At 46.1% G+C, this 17,720-nt stretch overlaps 1 protein-coding gene and 1 long non-coding RNA gene across 3 annotated transcripts in view; one reads left to right on the top strand and one right to left on the bottom strand.

Annotated features, from left to right (window-relative positions):
• LOC133168490 (neurobeachin-like) overlaps positions 1-17,720 on the bottom strand; it is a 29,225-nt gene that overhangs the window by 3,371 nt on the left and 8,134 nt on the right. The window contains exons 8-26 of the mRNA XM_061300104.1: positions 17,467-17,603; positions 17,249-17,391; positions 16,762-16,876; positions 16,378-16,497; positions 15,888-16,015; positions 15,546-15,607; positions 13,664-13,728; positions 13,409-13,517; positions 13,067-13,233; positions 12,810-12,934; positions 12,562-12,714; positions 1,511-1,647; positions 1,329-1,446; positions 1,157-1,259; positions 971-1,086; positions 774-886; positions 476-616; positions 274-393; positions 48-200 (exon numbers count right to left, since the gene is read on the bottom strand). Of these exons, the coding sequence (XP_061156088.1) occupies positions 48-200; positions 274-393; positions 476-616; positions 774-886; positions 971-1,086; positions 1,157-1,259; positions 1,329-1,446; positions 1,511-1,647; positions 12,562-12,714; positions 12,810-12,934; positions 13,067-13,233; positions 13,409-13,517; positions 13,664-13,728; positions 15,546-15,607; positions 15,888-16,015; positions 16,378-16,497; positions 16,762-16,876; positions 17,249-17,391; positions 17,467-17,603 (2,325 nt within the window). The remainder of the gene's footprint in view (positions 1-47; positions 201-273; positions 394-475; positions 617-773; positions 887-970; positions 1,087-1,156; positions 1,260-1,328; positions 1,447-1,510; positions 1,648-12,561; positions 12,715-12,809; positions 12,935-13,066; positions 13,234-13,408; positions 13,518-13,663; positions 13,729-15,545; positions 15,608-15,887; positions 16,016-16,377; positions 16,498-16,761; positions 16,877-17,248; positions 17,392-17,466; positions 17,604-17,720) is intronic.
• The window catches only part of LOC133168491 (uncharacterized), a 4,448-nt gene continuing 1,600 nt past the window's right edge, over positions 14,873-17,720 (top strand). Inside the window, exons 1-4 of one of the 2 annotated variants that reach the window (XR_009718227.1) lie at positions 14,873-14,989; positions 15,416-15,612; positions 15,764-15,865; positions 15,970-17,720. The exon at positions 15,970-17,720 is cut by the window's right edge and continues 1,600 nt beyond it. This is a non-coding gene — a long non-coding RNA (uncharacterized LOC133168491). Of the gene's footprint in view, positions 14,990-15,415; positions 15,613-15,763 lie in introns of both variants that reach the window. The other variant, XR_009718226.1, reaches the window with a different exon arrangement.

Raw genomic sequence — 17,720 nt, forward strand, 5'->3', positions numbered from 1 at the left:
GCTCAGCGCCGCACCCACGCTCATGCTGGCGGCTCGGGTGGGCTCACCATGCGGTTGATGCGCACAAAGTCTTCGGCCTTTTTGGCCCAGACGGGCAGCTCCACGTCGCTGACGGGCAGCCCGTCGTCACGTACGCCCAGCTTGTACTCATTGCCGTTGACGAACATCTCAGGGAGGTAGTAGAACTCCGGGATCAGCTCCTGTGGGACCGGCACAGCACCGTCAAAGAGGGGAGTGGAGGAGGCGAATGCCTCAATGGGCCAGCCCGCTTGCCGTCACGTCCGCCGTGTCCCGCTGGCAGTTCCTCCAAGAGCGGCCAACACCCGAGAAGGTCCGCTCAGCGTGGTCGAACTTTCCCTGGTTGGTGTTGAGGAAGAAGGTGGTGAAGGGCTCCTGCGGACACAAAGGTGCACGTGGTTGTGTCTGACAGGATCCCGGAGCAAGCAGACCTCTGACCCAGTGGCGCTCGACTCACGATTCGGAGCATCCACGTGAGGGTGGAGTGCGCCGTAGAGTAAAGGGTGGCGTAGTGGTCGGGTGGCGCACCCTCCTCGTCCCATGTCTCGTAGCGGTCAGCGTAGAAGGCGGCCCGCTTGGGGTTGAGAGCGCCGATGGGCTGCGGGAAACCCCAGACAGACACTTGAGCCACCGCGCTCCATCCGCAAAAGGTCAAACTGGCGTCAACTTTGCCATTTTGGGCTGGCAAAGGACGTGCCGGGCCAACAAAGGACGTGCCAGGCCAACATGTCTTTCGGCAAAGAACACTGTTCAACCTTGGAGAGATCTCTGAAGTTGCCGGGCAAGGTGAGGTCAAGTTCCTCGCAGTCGTAGTTAGTCAGCACCCAGGGGAAGATGGGGTACTGGTTCAGGTCGTTGTACGTCCTCCCTGTGGACGCCAACGTCACGTGAGCGCAGCTTTGAGGGCTGAGTTGGTCCCATTCTTTGAAAGGTTCCTTTGGACAAGGCTCACCTGCAATGGTGTTGAGGAACATGAGGTACTCAAAGTTGGAGATCTCCCGGCGCTGCCACCGCTGCGTCATGTTGGACGACTTGAAGAGCTGACGCGGTGTGGCCAACGAGATCCGCCTGCGGGCAAAGCACACGCGCGACGGTCAGAAACGTTGAATCGGCCCGGGCCAACACATGCCAAACCCACCTGGCCTGGGGCAGACCGTAGCTGGTGCCGACGCCCACCCGCGGCAGGCTGTAGACCACCCGCTTGACCGTGGCCTGGTCGGGAAAGTTGAACATCACAGAGGCTGACGGGAAAGAGGGATATCACCACTTGATATTTTCCACAAGCCCACCAAAGCCGACGGGCCTCTTACTTCTGTTGGCCATGAAGACCTCCAGGCCTGTGTTGTGCAGCAGGTAGCGTCTGGAAAATACAGCTCGGATCTCGCTGAACATCCACTTGCCATGCAGACCCTCCGAGTAGGCCAGCACCTACGGGCCCCACCACAACAATTTGCCGTCAGCGGGTGGGTGACGCCTGTTTGCGCAGCCTCACCTTGGCGTCAGCCTTCTTGAAGGCAGGGTCGTCCTCGTCCACCTCAAAATAGATCTCCGTGGTGGTGACCGACAGTGTCCCGCGGGCCATCAGCGCCGGCGCCACCAGCTGGGCCGGCGTGCTCAGTACCACCGGGCCTGCCAGAAAAGACGGCGTCGACGAACAGATGTCAGAGTGTGACTGTTAGAAAAATGTATATATATATGTTATCATGCGTTCTCTAATCAATGCCTTACCGCAATATTACTGCAATATATGCTTGCTGTTTGGCCTTGCTGTTTTTATGATGTACCACAGAAGGACAGTTCCTTTCTAACAAAGACCACTTTGTTAGACAACATGCCTCATTGCTGTCCTGCACCCCAGATGAACCTCCAAGTGACCATTAAAGTCAGGGTTTCCCAACTATCTTGATCGTAGGATTAGGTTGGAATGTATGTAACCAGTAATAAATAACTTAGCTTGTTGCATCCTACACAATGTCGTAAAACTTCCCTTGCTATGTTTTAACTAGAGGTCAAAGGTTTTTTCTTCTGTATCCAGTCCATTCAAACTCCTCTTCCCAGATGTTCTTATCAGTATGTAAACCTAGTGATTTTTCCTTACGAGACAAAGCCCACATGCTTTCCTCCTCCCCTTTAGTGGCTTATGTCTCAGACTGTGGGTAGGGCAAATCCAAATAAAAAGAGCGGGAGTGCCTACTAGAGATGCACCGATCCGATATCTGGATCGGATATCGGCACCGATATCAACAAAATAGATGGATCGGGTATCGGAAAATGCAGCCGATCTGTGAGCCGATACTTTCCTTAATCTATTAGGACGCGGGCTACGTCATACGTCAGCAGCACGTGTGCCGCATGCCACGAGAGTTTTCTAAACAAACGCAAACATGGAGCGAACGTTCGCTTCTCTTCCCCGGGTTGCTAAGCGGACGTCAAACCCTGCGTGTTCGCTTCTCTTCGGGTTGCTAATGGGACGTCAAACCCTGCGCGTTCGCTTCTCTTCGGGTTGCTAATGGGACGTCAAAGGCTGCGCGTTCGCTTCTCTCCCGAATGGGGGGGGGGGGAGGCTAATCGGATGTCAAACGCTGCGTGTTCGCTTCTCTTCCGGGGGGGTGTTAATGGGACGTTAAACGCTCTGTGTGGCGGGCTCCATCTAGTGTGGAAACTGAGAAGCTGAGCTCAAGCTTCTTGTGCGGGCCATATTCAATTATGTTTTCAGAATTTGCTGCGGGCCAATAAAAACTGGACCGTTAGTTTGGACACCCCTAATTTAGAGCAAAGAACTGTGTAGTCTGCCTGATGCCATTGCCTTTGGTCTTTTCTGTTCCACATGTAGAGTTATGTAGCTTGTTAAGTCAACCATAATATCGGATCGGTATCGGGTATCGACCGGTACGCGAAGTCACTGCATCGGTATCGGTATCGAAACTGAAAAAGTCGGATCGGTGCATCTCTAGTGCCTACAGATATTTAGTGTGTGTAGAGATTGTATTAAGCTATCTGTACTGCACTCCTCGCGAGAAAAGACTTAATAATCTGTCTCACTTGTGATTTGTTTGCTGTTGCTCTTCTTAATAGTTATTCAGTCAGCGAAATAAACCTGACAGAGATTGGGGTCTCATTCCGGGATCTCGACACGCCTTGAACGGTTCCAGCGGGCTCTTCGACGCAGGTGACAATCCTCGGCCGAGGTAAAACAAAAGCCCTTTGACGGGACTGTCTCGATCAGTCCGGCTGGACACCGGGAGGGTTGACGAGATCTTCCGAGGAAGAGAATCAGCAGACCGTGAGTAGGAATATTAATTCTACTAAATAGAAACAGTTCAATTCTGCAGGGGCGGATGTGGAGCCCCCTAGCTTTCAAGCTAGTTAAATTCCGCAGCAGGAGGGGCGGACTCCTCTGTTATTCACTTAATCATTTAAAACCTTGAGAATTCTAGACCCTATCAAGTACAATTAGAAACAGTTAAATTCTGCAGGGGCGGATGTGGAGCCCCCTAGCTTTCAAGCTAGTTAAATTCCGCAGCAGGAGGGGCGGACTCCTCTGTTATTAAAAAAAAAAAAACGCGCGTGGTATGCTTGTGAACGGTTTGACTGAGAGTGATCTCATTTGAGCGCTCCTCTATATAAACACACAGGATTGTAAACAGTGGCTTTGTGTGGGTGCAGAGGCAAAGAACTCTCCGCTCACTTCGGGGAGGTGAAAGGAGACTTACCACACATCGAATTTTTAACCACTGTCCTGTGAATAAAGTTGGTTTTAGGACACTGTAGGTGCCATTCAAACTACCAACTCCAAAATTTAGAAAAATAAACCATGGGAAACTTAAATAATAAGCGAAAGTCCCTACCCCGACATGAACTAAAATGCAAAGATTGGAAAATAATTGAAAGGCAGGATCCCAACCGATTAAAAAAAGATTTCGATAAATGGGTTAAAAAATATAAATTTGAGGGAGAACTAGAAGCAGTACAAGAGCAAGAAGAGAAAACACATGCTACAAATTCAAAACTAAAGATCATTGCGAAGTTGTACCCGCAAATGCATGACACACACAAAATTGAGGAATCACCTCCTCCTTATGGGATGACGGACAGAGCCACTAGGCAGAAAAGCCCGCTAGAAATGGATTGGTCAAAGGAAATCAGAGCAAATTATACAGAAATAGGCAGAACAAAGCAAAATGATAATGAAACCTTTGATGAGTATCGAGTGCGCATGACAAAAGTGTTTAAAACACACAGTGGACTGGTGGAAGATAATGCGCCTCAAGGTGCTTATCAGCAATAATTAAAAAATGCCATCCATGTAGGGTCCAAGCCTGCAATACAAATTAGGGTGATCAATAATCATATAGGAATGAACACCGGAACTTTGGAGGAATACATAAATCATGCCCTCCATGCGGAAAAAGTAGTCATAGACAAACAAAAACGAAAACAAATGAAAGCTTCAAAAGACACTTTTCTGGTAGACCAGGATAGTGACACTTTTTACCAAAATGCAGGCAGAGCACAGAAAGGCCAGAGAGGGCGAGCAATGTCTAACAGAGGAGGCTTTAGAGGCCGAGGAAGAGGAGTTGTGCAACCTCCAATAAAATGCTGGAATTGCGGAGAAAACGGTCACATGGCACGTGACTGCACAAATTAATAGAAACACTATGACTAGGCCAAAATCAAATCAAATCAGGTTTCCATGTAATGAAGTGGGAACCTGGCTGCCAAAATTAATGAGAAATTAGCTTAAATATAAGGAGATATTTATGTTAAAAGGATAAAGTAAGATAAAGAAACATTGAAGTTAAAATTTGCTAAATAAATAGAAAAGAATTACAAATATGTAGCTTCTAAAAGTGAAATAGAGAATAAATCAGAAAAGTAACACGAACAAAAAGGTGTGTTAGTGGGATCGATGTGTGTTCTATATGTTGTGAGTCATCCTTTTGTGCTGGTGTGTGTGTGCGTGTGCGCGCAGAGGATCCTCATGAATGGGTGTGTGTATGAGTGCGAGTGAGATGTGTGTCCTATGGAAGAAATCAGTAATGGAGAATGTTCTGGAGGCTGTTGCGCAATAATAGGGAAATTGAGAAGCGGATGATGGTGTGTTTAAGTTGGTTGGAGAAACTAAGATAAGCAGTGTGTGGAAGTAGAGAAAATAAGACGTGCGTGGCAGGAAGTGACTAGAATAGTGGCTTGATAGGACGAGAATAAGAGACAGCAAATGTTGTGTAGAAGACTGAAAGATGTTGAAGGTGAACATGATGAAGGGGGCAACGGCAAAGTTGGCCTGCCCTTTGAGAAGGTGAAACTGATAAGCGTGCCTGCGCTCGCGCGTTGTCGCAGGGCCATTGCTATGCTCGTGTGAGCGGTGGGCCGGCATCATGGTTGTTGCAGGAAATGACCAGCCTGTGACCAATCAACATTGATGCTGCGCCCCCCCTAGAGGATGACGTTTGCGCAGCGTTGTTTGTTTGTATTGTTTGTGAGCTGTGTCTCTGCTGTAAGTTTTTGTGTTGTCTGTGTGCTGTCAGTGTTATGTGTTAAAATTGGCTAATGTAGGTGCAAAAAGAAATTTGCTAGATTGTAGTCTATATGATTTGCACCGCAAAACAAAAGCAATTTTGTGAAAATAAGAAGAAAAGAAAGGCAAGCAATTTTTTGTGGGCATTCACTGGTTCACACTGCATTAATGCCTAGCCCTGATGAAACAAAATTTGAAAGATGGAAAGAACTTGCTTTCTGGAATTGGATGAAGCAAAATTATTAAATAACATTTCAAAGCTAAATTTAGAAGAAATAGTCGATTGGTTGTGTCAAGACTACACAAGTTTTTGCATTTGGGAATAAGAGAGTGATTGAGTTAGTTAAAGTTAAGAAACAACAACAATTGACTATTATATTAATTTACTGGCGGTTATTTTGTTGTTTTTTATCTTTATCTTGATTGGTTTGACACCTTGAGGGAGGAAAGATTAGGATGTGGAACACGGGTTGAGACAACCAGTTACACACGCAAAACATGTGTGCACTGGGACACTGAGAAGCATTTTGAAAGGTGTGTCAAATTAAATGAAGATGAAATCATATGTAGTAATACAACACTTTACTACATATGGATTCTCTAAATCGTACAATTGAGTAAAATAAAACATACTTTTAGATGTTTGTTCAAATTACTAAGATTCTTGTGATAAACGATGAGAAACTAATTGAAAAAAAACTACAAGAAACTACAACTAAGCTAGTTGTGGAAGCAGTCCAATTGCCACGACAAATAGCTATATGCACGTGTGCAGGGCACGCACGAGACTGATAAGGTGTCAAGAGGTAACAAGCTTGCAGACGGAACCGCATAGCTGCAGTGCAAAAGATGCTTCAAATTTTATACACACAAGAAGCGGATTGAATTACTGGAATTTTTTTTTTTTTATGAAGATGTGCAGCGACAAAGTCCATAGACTGAAACTCAATTATGGGCGAAAAGTGGGGCATGAGTGGAGAATGGTATCTATAAATGACCAGAAGATTGACCTGTCCTGCAAAAAACCTATACGAATGGGCGGCAATATTGAGCCATGGTTGTGTGTCGCATGGCTCAAGAGGAGGGATAATGGGGCAGTTCAGTCAGCTTTATACAACATACGGATTTGATTCATATTCAAAACATTTTCAAAATAAATAAATAAATAAATAAATAAATAAATAAAATAAAAAAATGAAAAAATTGTAGAGCTTGTTTAACATGTGCTAAACACAATCCACAGGGTTATAATGCCTGGTCATAATAGATGCATTCTCAAAATGGTTTGATTTGGTTTAAACAAAAACACTGAATGCCTTAACAGTGGCAAAAACGTTATGTAAAAAATAATAATAATAATAATAATACCGAGATATGGGATTTTGAAAATTAATTCTCGTAACAGGACTGGTATAAAGTGTGAAAATGTGCATAGGAAAAAACGGAAGATCATGGACAAAATGTTTAGACCTGGTCAAACTGTACATAAATATTACAAGTACTGTGGGTTTAACCCCGTATGAAAAATTGTTTGGGCGACAATATAGATTACCATGTTTTAAAACCAAGTGGGAAACTAAGGATGATTCAAATTTGGCATTTACATTTTATATTTATAATTAATATTTTAAAGGCAAAAAGAACAAAGCACGTTCTCATTAAGAGCATTGAAAACAAAACGCTGGTGTTCTTCCAAGGGGGAAGGGCCACATTGAATATTGATAATTACGTCAACTGCCATTAAAATAGCAGAAAGGTCAGTTGAGGTGGTCCTAGCAAATTAAAAAAGGGTCATTTCTTTTGAGGTAACGTTCAATCGGAAAAAGTGACCCAAAGGGAGGCTTACCTCTTAGAGAAATGCCGGGAAAAGAAAATGGAACAATGACGTTATTGCATGTAAGGTGGCTATCTTTGTTGCCACTTTGTTAACTTCAGCAATATGGTATTTGTGGGAACTAAGTCATAATGAGTAGGGTAGAGATGAGTGAACAACTTATATTGATCACTCCAAAATTTTTTTTAAATTATGCTGCATTGTAGCAATTTAAAAGATCAATTTGACCTTTGCAGGATGATCTGCTGTGTCAGATCTGGACTGCCATGAGAGTATGATGTTTATATGTGTACTTTGTAAACAACCGCTGTAGATGTTAAAGAATGGGATGAATATATCTAAAGTGAATGTGGATAATTTGTTTCAGGTAACTAGTATAAGAGTAAACTGCTAAACGAAACAATTGATTGCTAATGGCAAAACAAGCTGTAAAGACAATTGAATATGTCATATGTATGGGTTTGCGACCATTGCTTTATGTTGTACCGTCACCATTGATCAAAGATCGTGTGAAGTCTATCACGTCGATTGGATTGTAAGATGTGTGACAGAGCATTCTATATAGTAATATCCATTGAAGAAAGAAAAAAGAACCCATTGCTTTCAGAGAATGTAGTCAAGCTAAATTGTATATGTATCAACATCCCAAGATCTGAAAAAAAAAAAAAAAGCTGGTAAAAAACGAAATATCCTTGAATTTGAGAGCCGACGATGATCTGACCGAAATTGATGCAATTGGAGTTCCCAGAGGAGTACCGGATAAGTGTAAGCTGGTGAATCAGATAGCAGCTGGTTTTGAATCCACCCTGTGTTGGTGGTGTACTCTTAACAAAAATGTCGACAGGATCAACTACATCCATTACAACGTGCAGAGGCTTGGAAATTGGACCGAGGCGGATTTCAGGGCGGTCCACTCCCAACTAGCCGCGACTTCCCTCATGGCTTTCCAGAACCAAATGGCCCTTGACATGCTACTCTCAAAAGAGGGTGGTGTCTGCGCCATGTTTGGTGAGCAATGCTGCACATTTATTCCAAATAATACTGCCGCTGATGGAAGCCTGTCCCAGGCCCTTGAGGGCCTGAGGACCTTGAATGGGAAAATGAAGGAACGCAGTGGAGTGAACACAGAGGTTTGGAACGACTGGCTAAACATGTTCGGACAGTACCGTACCCGGGTTTCCTCGGTCCTAGTCTCCCTTGCCGTTTCTTCTGCTGTTTTGACCTTGTGTGGATGTTGTTGTATTCCGTGTCTCCGGTCTCTAATTAACAGATTAATTACAACTGCTATCTCTTCAGCAGCTGAGACTTTTCCGTTGCTCCAAGGGGACAACTTTGCGACTGACGAGGGTTGTCGCTCTGGCGATGGCTCCATCTTTGAAGCTCCTGTGGTAAACCTGTCCGATTTGTTTCCCGACTCTGACATTGATTATTAAGGCTCAATCTCCTCCCGGGTGTAAATTTGTTCTTATGAATTGTGTTCTTACGGCTGAAAATCTTTTTTGAAATGGCCGCTTTTAGGTGATAAGATGGTCTCTGAGAACTTATGATAAACAGGAGGGAATTGTTAGAAAAATGTATATATATATGTTATCATGCGTTCTCTAATCAATGCCTTACCGCAATATTACTGCAATATACCGTTTTTTTCCGTGTATAGTGCGCCCCCATGTATAATAAGCACCCTAAAAATGGCATGCTGATGCTGGAAAAAAGCCTGTACCCATGTATAATACGCACCGAATTTTTATGATTTTTTTTTTATCTATTTATTTTTTTTAAGTCCCAATGATCGTCACACACGCAGGGAGGCAATGGGTCCCATTTTTATAATCTTTGGTATGGTCTTAACTAGGCTGGATGTAATTTTTTTTGTTGGCGTTGATTTCTCCGACTGCCCATAAACGCACCACCGCGCTCCGTGCGCGCACGGGACAGCAAACGAGCAGGTGATCGAGCAAGCGTCTGATACGAGAGCATTGCGGTCGCATGGAGCGTGTTTGAAGTGAACAGCAGAGAAGAAAGGAACAAGGCAAAGTGTTGTGAAATAAAATATTACCGTTTTTTTCCATGTATAGTGCGCCCCCATGTATAGTACGCACCCCTAACAATGGCATGCTGATGCTGGAAAAAAGCTTGTACCCATGTATAATACGCACCCAATTTTTATGAATTTTTTTTTAATTTTTTTTTTTTTTTTTTTTAAGTCCCAAAGATCGTCACACACGCAGGGAGGCAATGGGTCCCATTTTTAAAGTCTTTGGTATGGTCTTAACTAGGCTGGATGTCATTTTTTTTGTTGGCGTTGATTTCTCCGACTGCCCCTAAACGCACCACCGCGCTCCGTGCGCACACGGCGGCTCTGTATGGGAGAGACGTTGAAGAGGAATAAAAACACCCTTGGAAACCAAAACTTGCCCCTCGTCGTGACTCGGAGCCGCAACAAATGTTTCGGATTTGTGTAGGGTACATTGTGGCAGACGGCAAACTAGCAGGTGATCGAGCGAGCGTCTGATACAAGAGCATTGCGGTCGTATGGAGCGTGTTTGAAATGAACAGCAGAGACGAAAGGAACAAGGCAAAGTGTTGTGAAATAAAATATTACCTGTAATACGCATTTTGTTATTTGCTGATTGAAACTGCTAATTAAACTGTGAATTGAAACTAATAGGTGGAGAACTGAACTCTCGCTCTTTATATAGCTGACGTGTCTTGCGCAACCGTTCTGCGCATCTGTAATGGCGGCCTCCGTATGACGTCCGGTCCGCGATGGAGATTAAAAAACAAACAATATTTGACAATAACACACCATCGAGGATTGCACCATCGCATCAAACGATGTGTCGTCAATTATGAATTTTACTAAGTGTGTTGGGCAGGATGGCTGAATGCGATGCGCGATTGACAACAAACAAGAAGAAAGGTGAGTTTTATTTCGGGGGAGATTTGTCATGTCTCGTCCCCAGTTTTGCTATGTGTCTAGGTTGCCATAGTTTCTGTTCGTGTCACCCCGCTCTTCCTGTGTCACCTCAATCGATGTAACGTGTTTTGTATTTAAGTCCTGTCTGCCCCTCGCTCACCGTTGGATCATTGCATGTGTTACTGTCATTCTGTTCCTGTCTTTGGTAATGTCACCCTGTCTTTTTGTTCCACGACTTTGTCGGTCAGTCCTGTTGTTGGTTTGGTTGTACCATGACTTTATTTAAAAAAAAAAAAAAAAAAATTAAAAAAAAAAAAATTTTTTTTTTTTTTCTTTGTACCCATGTATAATACGCACCCCAGATTTTAGGACAATAAATTAGTAAAATATTGCGCACTATACACGGAAAAAAACGGTACCTGTAATACGGATTTAGGTAGAGAACTGAACTCTCGCTCTTTATATAGCTGACGTGTCTTGCGCATCCGTTCTGCGCATCTGTAATGGCGGCCTCCGTATGATATCCGGTTTGCGTGTGTGCGCGTGTGCGTGTGTGCGCGTGTGTGCGAGAGCGAGCGAGAGAGAGAGCGCGAGAGAGAACGCTCAACCGTAGCGCGCCGCCGACCGCCCAACTGCACCGGGCTGGTCGATTATTGTGACAGAGCCGTCGCTGAAATTTAGAAGATATTTTTAAAGTCCTGATGTACTTTCTAAAATTTAAGTGGACATCAGTGCGCACTGCGCAGGGAGCTTAATTTGGTGCGGTCGCGCAACCGCAGCGCGCCGGGCGCTCACTGTCGCATTGCTTAAAGAGCGCCTTTGTGTTTTAGGATGAACAGCAGAGACCAAAGGAACAAGGCAAAGTGTTGTGAAATAAAATATTACCTGTAATACGCATTTTGTTATTTGCTGATTGAAACTGCTAATTAAACTGTGAATTGAAACTAATAGGAAGAAAACAACTCTCGCTCTTTATATAGCTGACGTATCTTGCGCATCCGTTCTGTGCATTTTATTTCACAACACTTTGCCTTGTTCCTTTCTTCTCTGCTGTTCACTTCAAACACGCTCCATGCGACCGCAATGCTCTCGTATCAGACAAGGCTTGCTCGATCACCTGCTCGTTTGCTGTCCCGTGCGTGCACGGAGCGCGGTGGTGCGTTTACGGGCAGTCGGAGAAATAAACGCCAACAAAAAAAATTACATCCAGCCTAGTTAAGACCATACCAAAGACTATAAAAATGGGACCCATTGCCTCCCTGCGTGTGTGACGATCATTGGGACTTAAAAAAATAATAATAATAAAAAAAAAAAATTAAAAAATTAAAAAAAAAATTGTACCCATGTATAATGCGCACCCCAGATTCTAGGACAATAAATTAGTTAAATTTTGCGCACTATACACGGAAAAAAACGGTATGCTTGCTGTTTGGCCTTGCTGTTTTTATGATGTACCACAGAAGGACAGTTCCTTTCTAACAAAGACCACTTTGTTAGACAACATGCCTCATTGCTGTCCTGCACCCCAGATGAACCTCCAAGTGACCATTAAAGTCAGGGTTTCCCAACTATCTTGATCGTAGGATTAGGTTGGAATGTATATAACCAGTAATAAATAACTTAGCTTGTTGCATCCTACACAATGTCGTAAAACCTCCCTTGCTATGTTTTAACTAGAGGTCAAAGGTTTTTTCTTCTGTATCCAGTCCATTCAAACTCCTCTTCCCAGATGTTCTTATCAGTATGTAAACACCTAGTGATTTTTCCTTACGAGACAAAGCCCACATGCTTTCCTCCTCCCCTTTAGTGGCTTATGCCTCACACTGTGGGTAGGGCAAATCCAAATAAAAAGAGAGGGAGTGCCTACAGATATTTAGTGTGTGTAGAGATTGTATTAAGCTATCTGTACTGCACTCCTCGCGAGAAAATACTTAATATTCTGTCTCACTTGTGGTTTGTTTGCTGTTGCTCTTCTTAATAGTTATTCAGTCAGCGAAATAAACCTGACAGTGACACCTGAGCGTCCGAGTGGAAAAAAATAATTCTGGGGGGAAAAAAATCAAAGGCTTCCAATTTGCGCGATCAAGTTCAATGCGATTGCGTTAATGATTATAATCTGTTCTGCCGTTAGTCTCGAAACCCACGCAACTTGCCTCTGGAGGTAAAAAGTTGGGGTCGGAAAGACACTAGAAACAAAAGACACGAGTCACCAGGGGGGCGCCGAGCACAAACCAGCTGAGCACGAGCCAGCCGATGGCGAGCCAGCCGACTTACCTGCCAGGTTGTCCATTTCTTTCTCCTGCAGGAGGCTGACGGCGTCGTCGTCACCTTCCAGCATTAAGTCAGCCTCCGGGTTCTGCGCCACTGCCGACTGACTGCGGAAGCTCTTCTTGGACTTGACGCTGCCGTCGTGCTCGTCGACCGAGCCTGTTTGGACAAGACGTTGCCGAGCGTGAGGAGGGAAATCTCAGAGATGCGCACGGCCGTGCTGTTTATGAATGAAAGGGAAAAAAATTACAGACCGTAATCATCGAGACTTTTGAGCATCACGTCGGCGTGTGTGGACCCAAAGGCGTTTCTAACGAATCTCCGCCTCCTGCGCAGGTCGTCCTCCCAGTAGTCCAGACGCCAGAAGTCGTGCAATTGGCTGAAAGAGACGGCGAGGAGACAATCAGGCCTCCGTTGTGACGTTCGAAGACCACACGCTGAAAAAAACGACGGCCAGCGCAACCAGCACGCGCGCAACCAGCACGAGCGGATGGTTTCCCTGCCGACCGACCTCCGCGACATGGTGCCCCAGGCTCCGTGCTTATTGGTCAGGATGTTGAGGATCTTCTGCTTGAGCTGGTTGGCGGTCACGTGGTCTCTGTGCTTGGCGGCACCGATCAGGTGGTCGCACATCTTCTCTTCCTCGCGACGGTCGGCCGCGTACTGGGCACAGCTCGACTGCCCAAACATTTCAAGGAGAATGCATTTCAACGAGCAAAGGCACACACGGTATCATTCCTTGAAAGATCCATTCCCTTCTTTTAGACAAAAAACATTTTTCAAGAAATGGATGTTCTTTTGGGGCACCAAGTCCCTTTCTGGAACTCCTTAGACTCCCCCCAAGCAAACATACCTCAAACTCAGCATGCTTGTGAACGTCTTCTGCTCGCTGGCGGTTCAAGATAAACTCGGCCTCGTTGGCCACACGCACAATGTGATCCTTCATGGCGTGACACAGCAGTCTGACAAGGTACGCACACACACACGGCAAAAGCTGACAGGCTGGATTGGAACTTGCCAGTTTCAAATTGTAGTTGAAAAAAAGTAGACGAAAACTTTGCCATTTTAGGCATTTTTCTGTCATTTTGTGCAAATCAGTCACATTTACCTTCCTTCGTTGATAAGCTCAATGAAAGCCAGCCCCGCGTTCTTCTGGATGGAATTCTGCCATTCCTAAAACACGGCCGACATTTACATTTACAGTGGAGCCTCGGGTTTCGAACACAATCCGTTCCAGAAGGCTGTTCGAGAAGTGAATCACTGCGCATTAAGAATTAAGAATTCCGTTTGAATTCCCAATCATATTTTCCCATTACAAATAATGGAAAAAAAAAATCTGTTCCAAGCAAAAAAAAAAAAAAAAACGACTTTTTTAAGCATTTTTTCATTTGCGCATTTTTGTCTAATCGCGCAACTGTAGCGCACCGCGGAACGCGCAACCGTAGCGCGTCACCGTCCGCGCAACTGCACCGCGCAACTGCGTCGCGCTGGTCGCATTATTGTGACAGACCGTCGCTGAAATTTAGAAAATATTTTTAAAGTCCTGCTGTACTTTCCAAAATTTAAGTGAACATCAGTGCGCAGGGAGCTTAATTTTGTCCGATCGCGCAACTGCAGCGCTCCAGCGAACGCGCAACCGTTGCGCGCCGCCGACCGCGCAACTCCACCGCGCTGGTCGCATTATTGTGACAAAACGGTCGCAATTTTTTTTTAAATCCTAATGTACTTTCCAACATTTAAATGGACCTCAGTGCGCAGGGAGCTTAATTTGGTCCAATCACGCAACCGCAGCGCGCCGGGCGCTCACTGGCGCATTGCTTTAGGAGCGTCTTTGTGTTTTAGGATGGCTTTAATGCTCCCACTTGCTTCCTTTTGAGGCATGATTAGAGTTGATGCAATTCTCAGAGTAACGAGAACGTAATAACGAACGGAGTGCGGGTCCTCTCGTCTCATCTCGCGAGGTTCGACAACCGAATTTCGTCCGACATCCGAAACAAAAAAAATCTCGAAATTTTTGTTCGAATACCGATTTGTTCGAGAACCGGGACGTTCGAAAACCGAGGCTCCACTGTATTTGCTTTTGGTACCTCAGAGGAAGACAATCAATCGTGCTTGCTAAAAGCGAACGGCGCTGCACATTAGCCACGTGCTAATGGAGCTTTTAGGGCCTCTGAGGTCACACGAGGGACAACGTCTCCTGTTACGCGATCGATATCTGGCCTCGGGTTTCCTCTAATGGCGGGAAGGCCGGAGCCTGCCCGGGTAACACGACACGAGGGAGGAAGGGGAGGAGGAGGAGGAGGAATGTGAAAGGCGCCATATGCTCGCCGGCAGAGCACATCGACGGGAGCTCCGGACGAGAACAATCGTCCGAATGCTAAAGTCGCCTTTTTAGAAGAGAAAGCGCAAAGGCAGCGTGGAGGGGGCGAGCGGGGTAAGCTCTTTTTCATACCAATACGTTACGAGCATGCTTGTTGTTTAGCGTCACAAGACAACGTTCTGCAAGATCGCATTGAATGAGGCTGGCGTGACGAATAGCGCAATTCAAACGATTGCCGTGATGAAAGCAAACGTTCCATTCGTTTGCCGACTGGCTCAGGGAGGTCGCGTGGCGTGAGGCCGCTCCAAAATTCAAAAGAAAGGGAACCAGCTCAGCCTTTTCCAGGTGAAATACGAGTTCTATAAAATGTCATCTTTTCAACCAAAACTACTTTGATATTTTTGGGAGATCAAAGATGATTAATTTTAGGGAAAAAGTTCCCCAAAAATCTTTTTTTTTTATTTGTATTATTTCTGAGAAAAAGAAAGTAAAAGCTGTGCTTTTTGCACATTCAATGAGGAAATGTTTTGCCCCCAAAAGAGCGTCTTGACTGACATCCATCTGGTGTTTCATCCGCAATGCGTCATTGAGACGCGATTCCGGGGGCGATCGATAAACGCAGAGGCCTCTGGCGGAAATGCGACCCGAGACTGTCCGTACGAGAACTGACCTGAGAGCAGAGCAGCATGACCAGTTCCACCACCGACGTGCTGGACTTCATACACACCAGACCTGCGGTGCGTAGACGCACTTAGTCACAAGGCAGCAAAATATCCAAATTGAATACGACACAAAAACAGTCGAGGATGCAGGTGAACAGCAAGAAGAGTTCAAAGTCACAGCAAGAACCAGAACCAGAGCATGAGCTTGACTTGCTACGTGTTACAGGAAGGACCTCATACCTGCTTCGTGAATGAGTGAAGCAGCCAGCTCAAAGACCAAGCCCAACTCCCAAAGACCAAGCAAGCCGAACAAGGGAGTAGTAGTAAGGTTTGTTGTACAGCACCTGTACCTTCAATGAGAAGCTCCTGCCCATGACTCCCCAGGAGCGTGCGCGATAGGAATGGCGCAAAGTCAACAAAAATTTCCCTCAGGAGCGGCGCCACCTTCTCCAGCGCTCGTTCCAGCTTGGTGGTGATGCTGCAGGGAGGACAGAACAGCAAATACAGGCGCTAAAGGATGGGCTCTACATGCGGGGGAGGCAAAACAAAAGGCAGGAAAGACACAAGCGCGCCTTCAAATCAAACAAATGCAATTTCACCATGTTTGGAGTGCAGTGACATTGGATGTTCATAACAAGCAAAATCACATACGTGTAAACATACATTCATCATATAAAATAAATGGTTTGAGAAATTGTTCTATTGGGTACAAAACGTGACAAAAATTGTCAGCAAAAAGATGTTGATCAAATATTGACTTGATGAAATAAAGCGTCAATTATTTTGGCAAATAAACGTGTATTTCATATGCTGTATTACGTTCACAGCGGCGGTCCTTGCCTAAAACACTGTCCTGCATCTCTGGGGGTTGTCTGGAAGCCGGCCAGGGAGCTAAAGGACTTGAGCTCGGGAGGCGTCTGACTGCTGCGCAATGCACACTGCGCCACCTCACAATAGGCACTGTAACACGCACACACACCATTAAGGCTTGGATAGCACAACTCAAGGGAAGCACAATGGAATTTGGAGCTGTGGGCAAGCGGGTAACTTCACAAAATGCTGTCCATCAACACAGAATGTCGAGTGATGGGCAAATGTGACGTCGTGGAAAAGCGCGTCGGCGCGGCTTTAGCAAAGAACGTCTGGGGTGGGGCTATCTGTGGGGTAGAGCGAGGACCGACGAGAAGAGTGACAGCGGGTGAGTCGACAAAAACTTTCTCTGACCTCATGTTCTCCAGGCTGTCTTCAGGCATGGGCGCCACCGTCTGGACGGCAGGCAGATTCTTGCTGGTGGCGCCGTTCACAAACGCTGCTGCCGCCGCCACCACAGAGTCTGCTCCTGCACAAGATGGATGGATGAACAAAAGGAAGGACACGTGAGTCACAAGGTGGCGTCACCGCACCGGTCAGAGTGCAAACGAACACAAAGCGCTTGGCGTCAGCGTCTGGGTGCGGGACAGAACCTCCTCCGCGCCCAATTTGGTTTGTTTACAAAGTCTCGAGCAATAATGTCAAACGTGGCTCGGCTCGCTCTCTTTACTGGTGCTGAAGGAACGTCGCATTACCTCACATTGAAACCACTGAAGGGATCAATAAAAAGCTCATTCGGACATAACACGCAGATATAGCTTGACATATTGGCGGCCATGAATGCAGTTTGGAAGAACAAACCATTTCAGTGTCCCGCGAACACCAAAGCCTGGATGCTCACCTGTGGTATTGATCATGCTCTTGGGTGTCACGGCGGCGGCAAAGATGTTAGGCGTGCTGGCGGCACCCCCGGCGGTGGGCGTACCCACCGTATTGACGGACAAGCTGCCGGGTGGCGGCTTCTTTGCCGGGACCATGACGCTCCTGCGAGACAGACGCAGTTCATTTATTGGTGAGGAGACAGCGGCGGTGCAAAAGATTGGCAGATTGGAAAGCAACCTATCAAAGGAGTGGAACTGCATGGGCAGTGCCGGGTAGCTCTTCAAGGTGGGGTCGGGCTGGTATGGCGTCGGCCCGGACTCTTGGCCCGAGTCGCTGCCATCCGACGGAGCGGCCACCAGGCTCTTCAGGATCTCCTGTCGTGGAGGCACAAAGTGTGAAAGATTGACAGTGCTAAGGCGCGAAAACTCAAGCGCCAGAGTAAGAAGAGTGTGCGCACAAATGTCGGGCTCTCCCAAACTTGACAAGCTCAC

The sequence above is a fragment of the Syngnathus typhle genome, linkage group LG15, assembly GCF_033458585.1.
Source record: "Syngnathus typhle isolate RoL2023-S1 ecotype Sweden linkage group LG15, RoL_Styp_1.0, whole genome shotgun sequence".
Lineage (NCBI taxonomy): Eukaryota > Metazoa > Chordata > Actinopteri > Syngnathiformes > Syngnathidae > Syngnathus > Syngnathus typhle.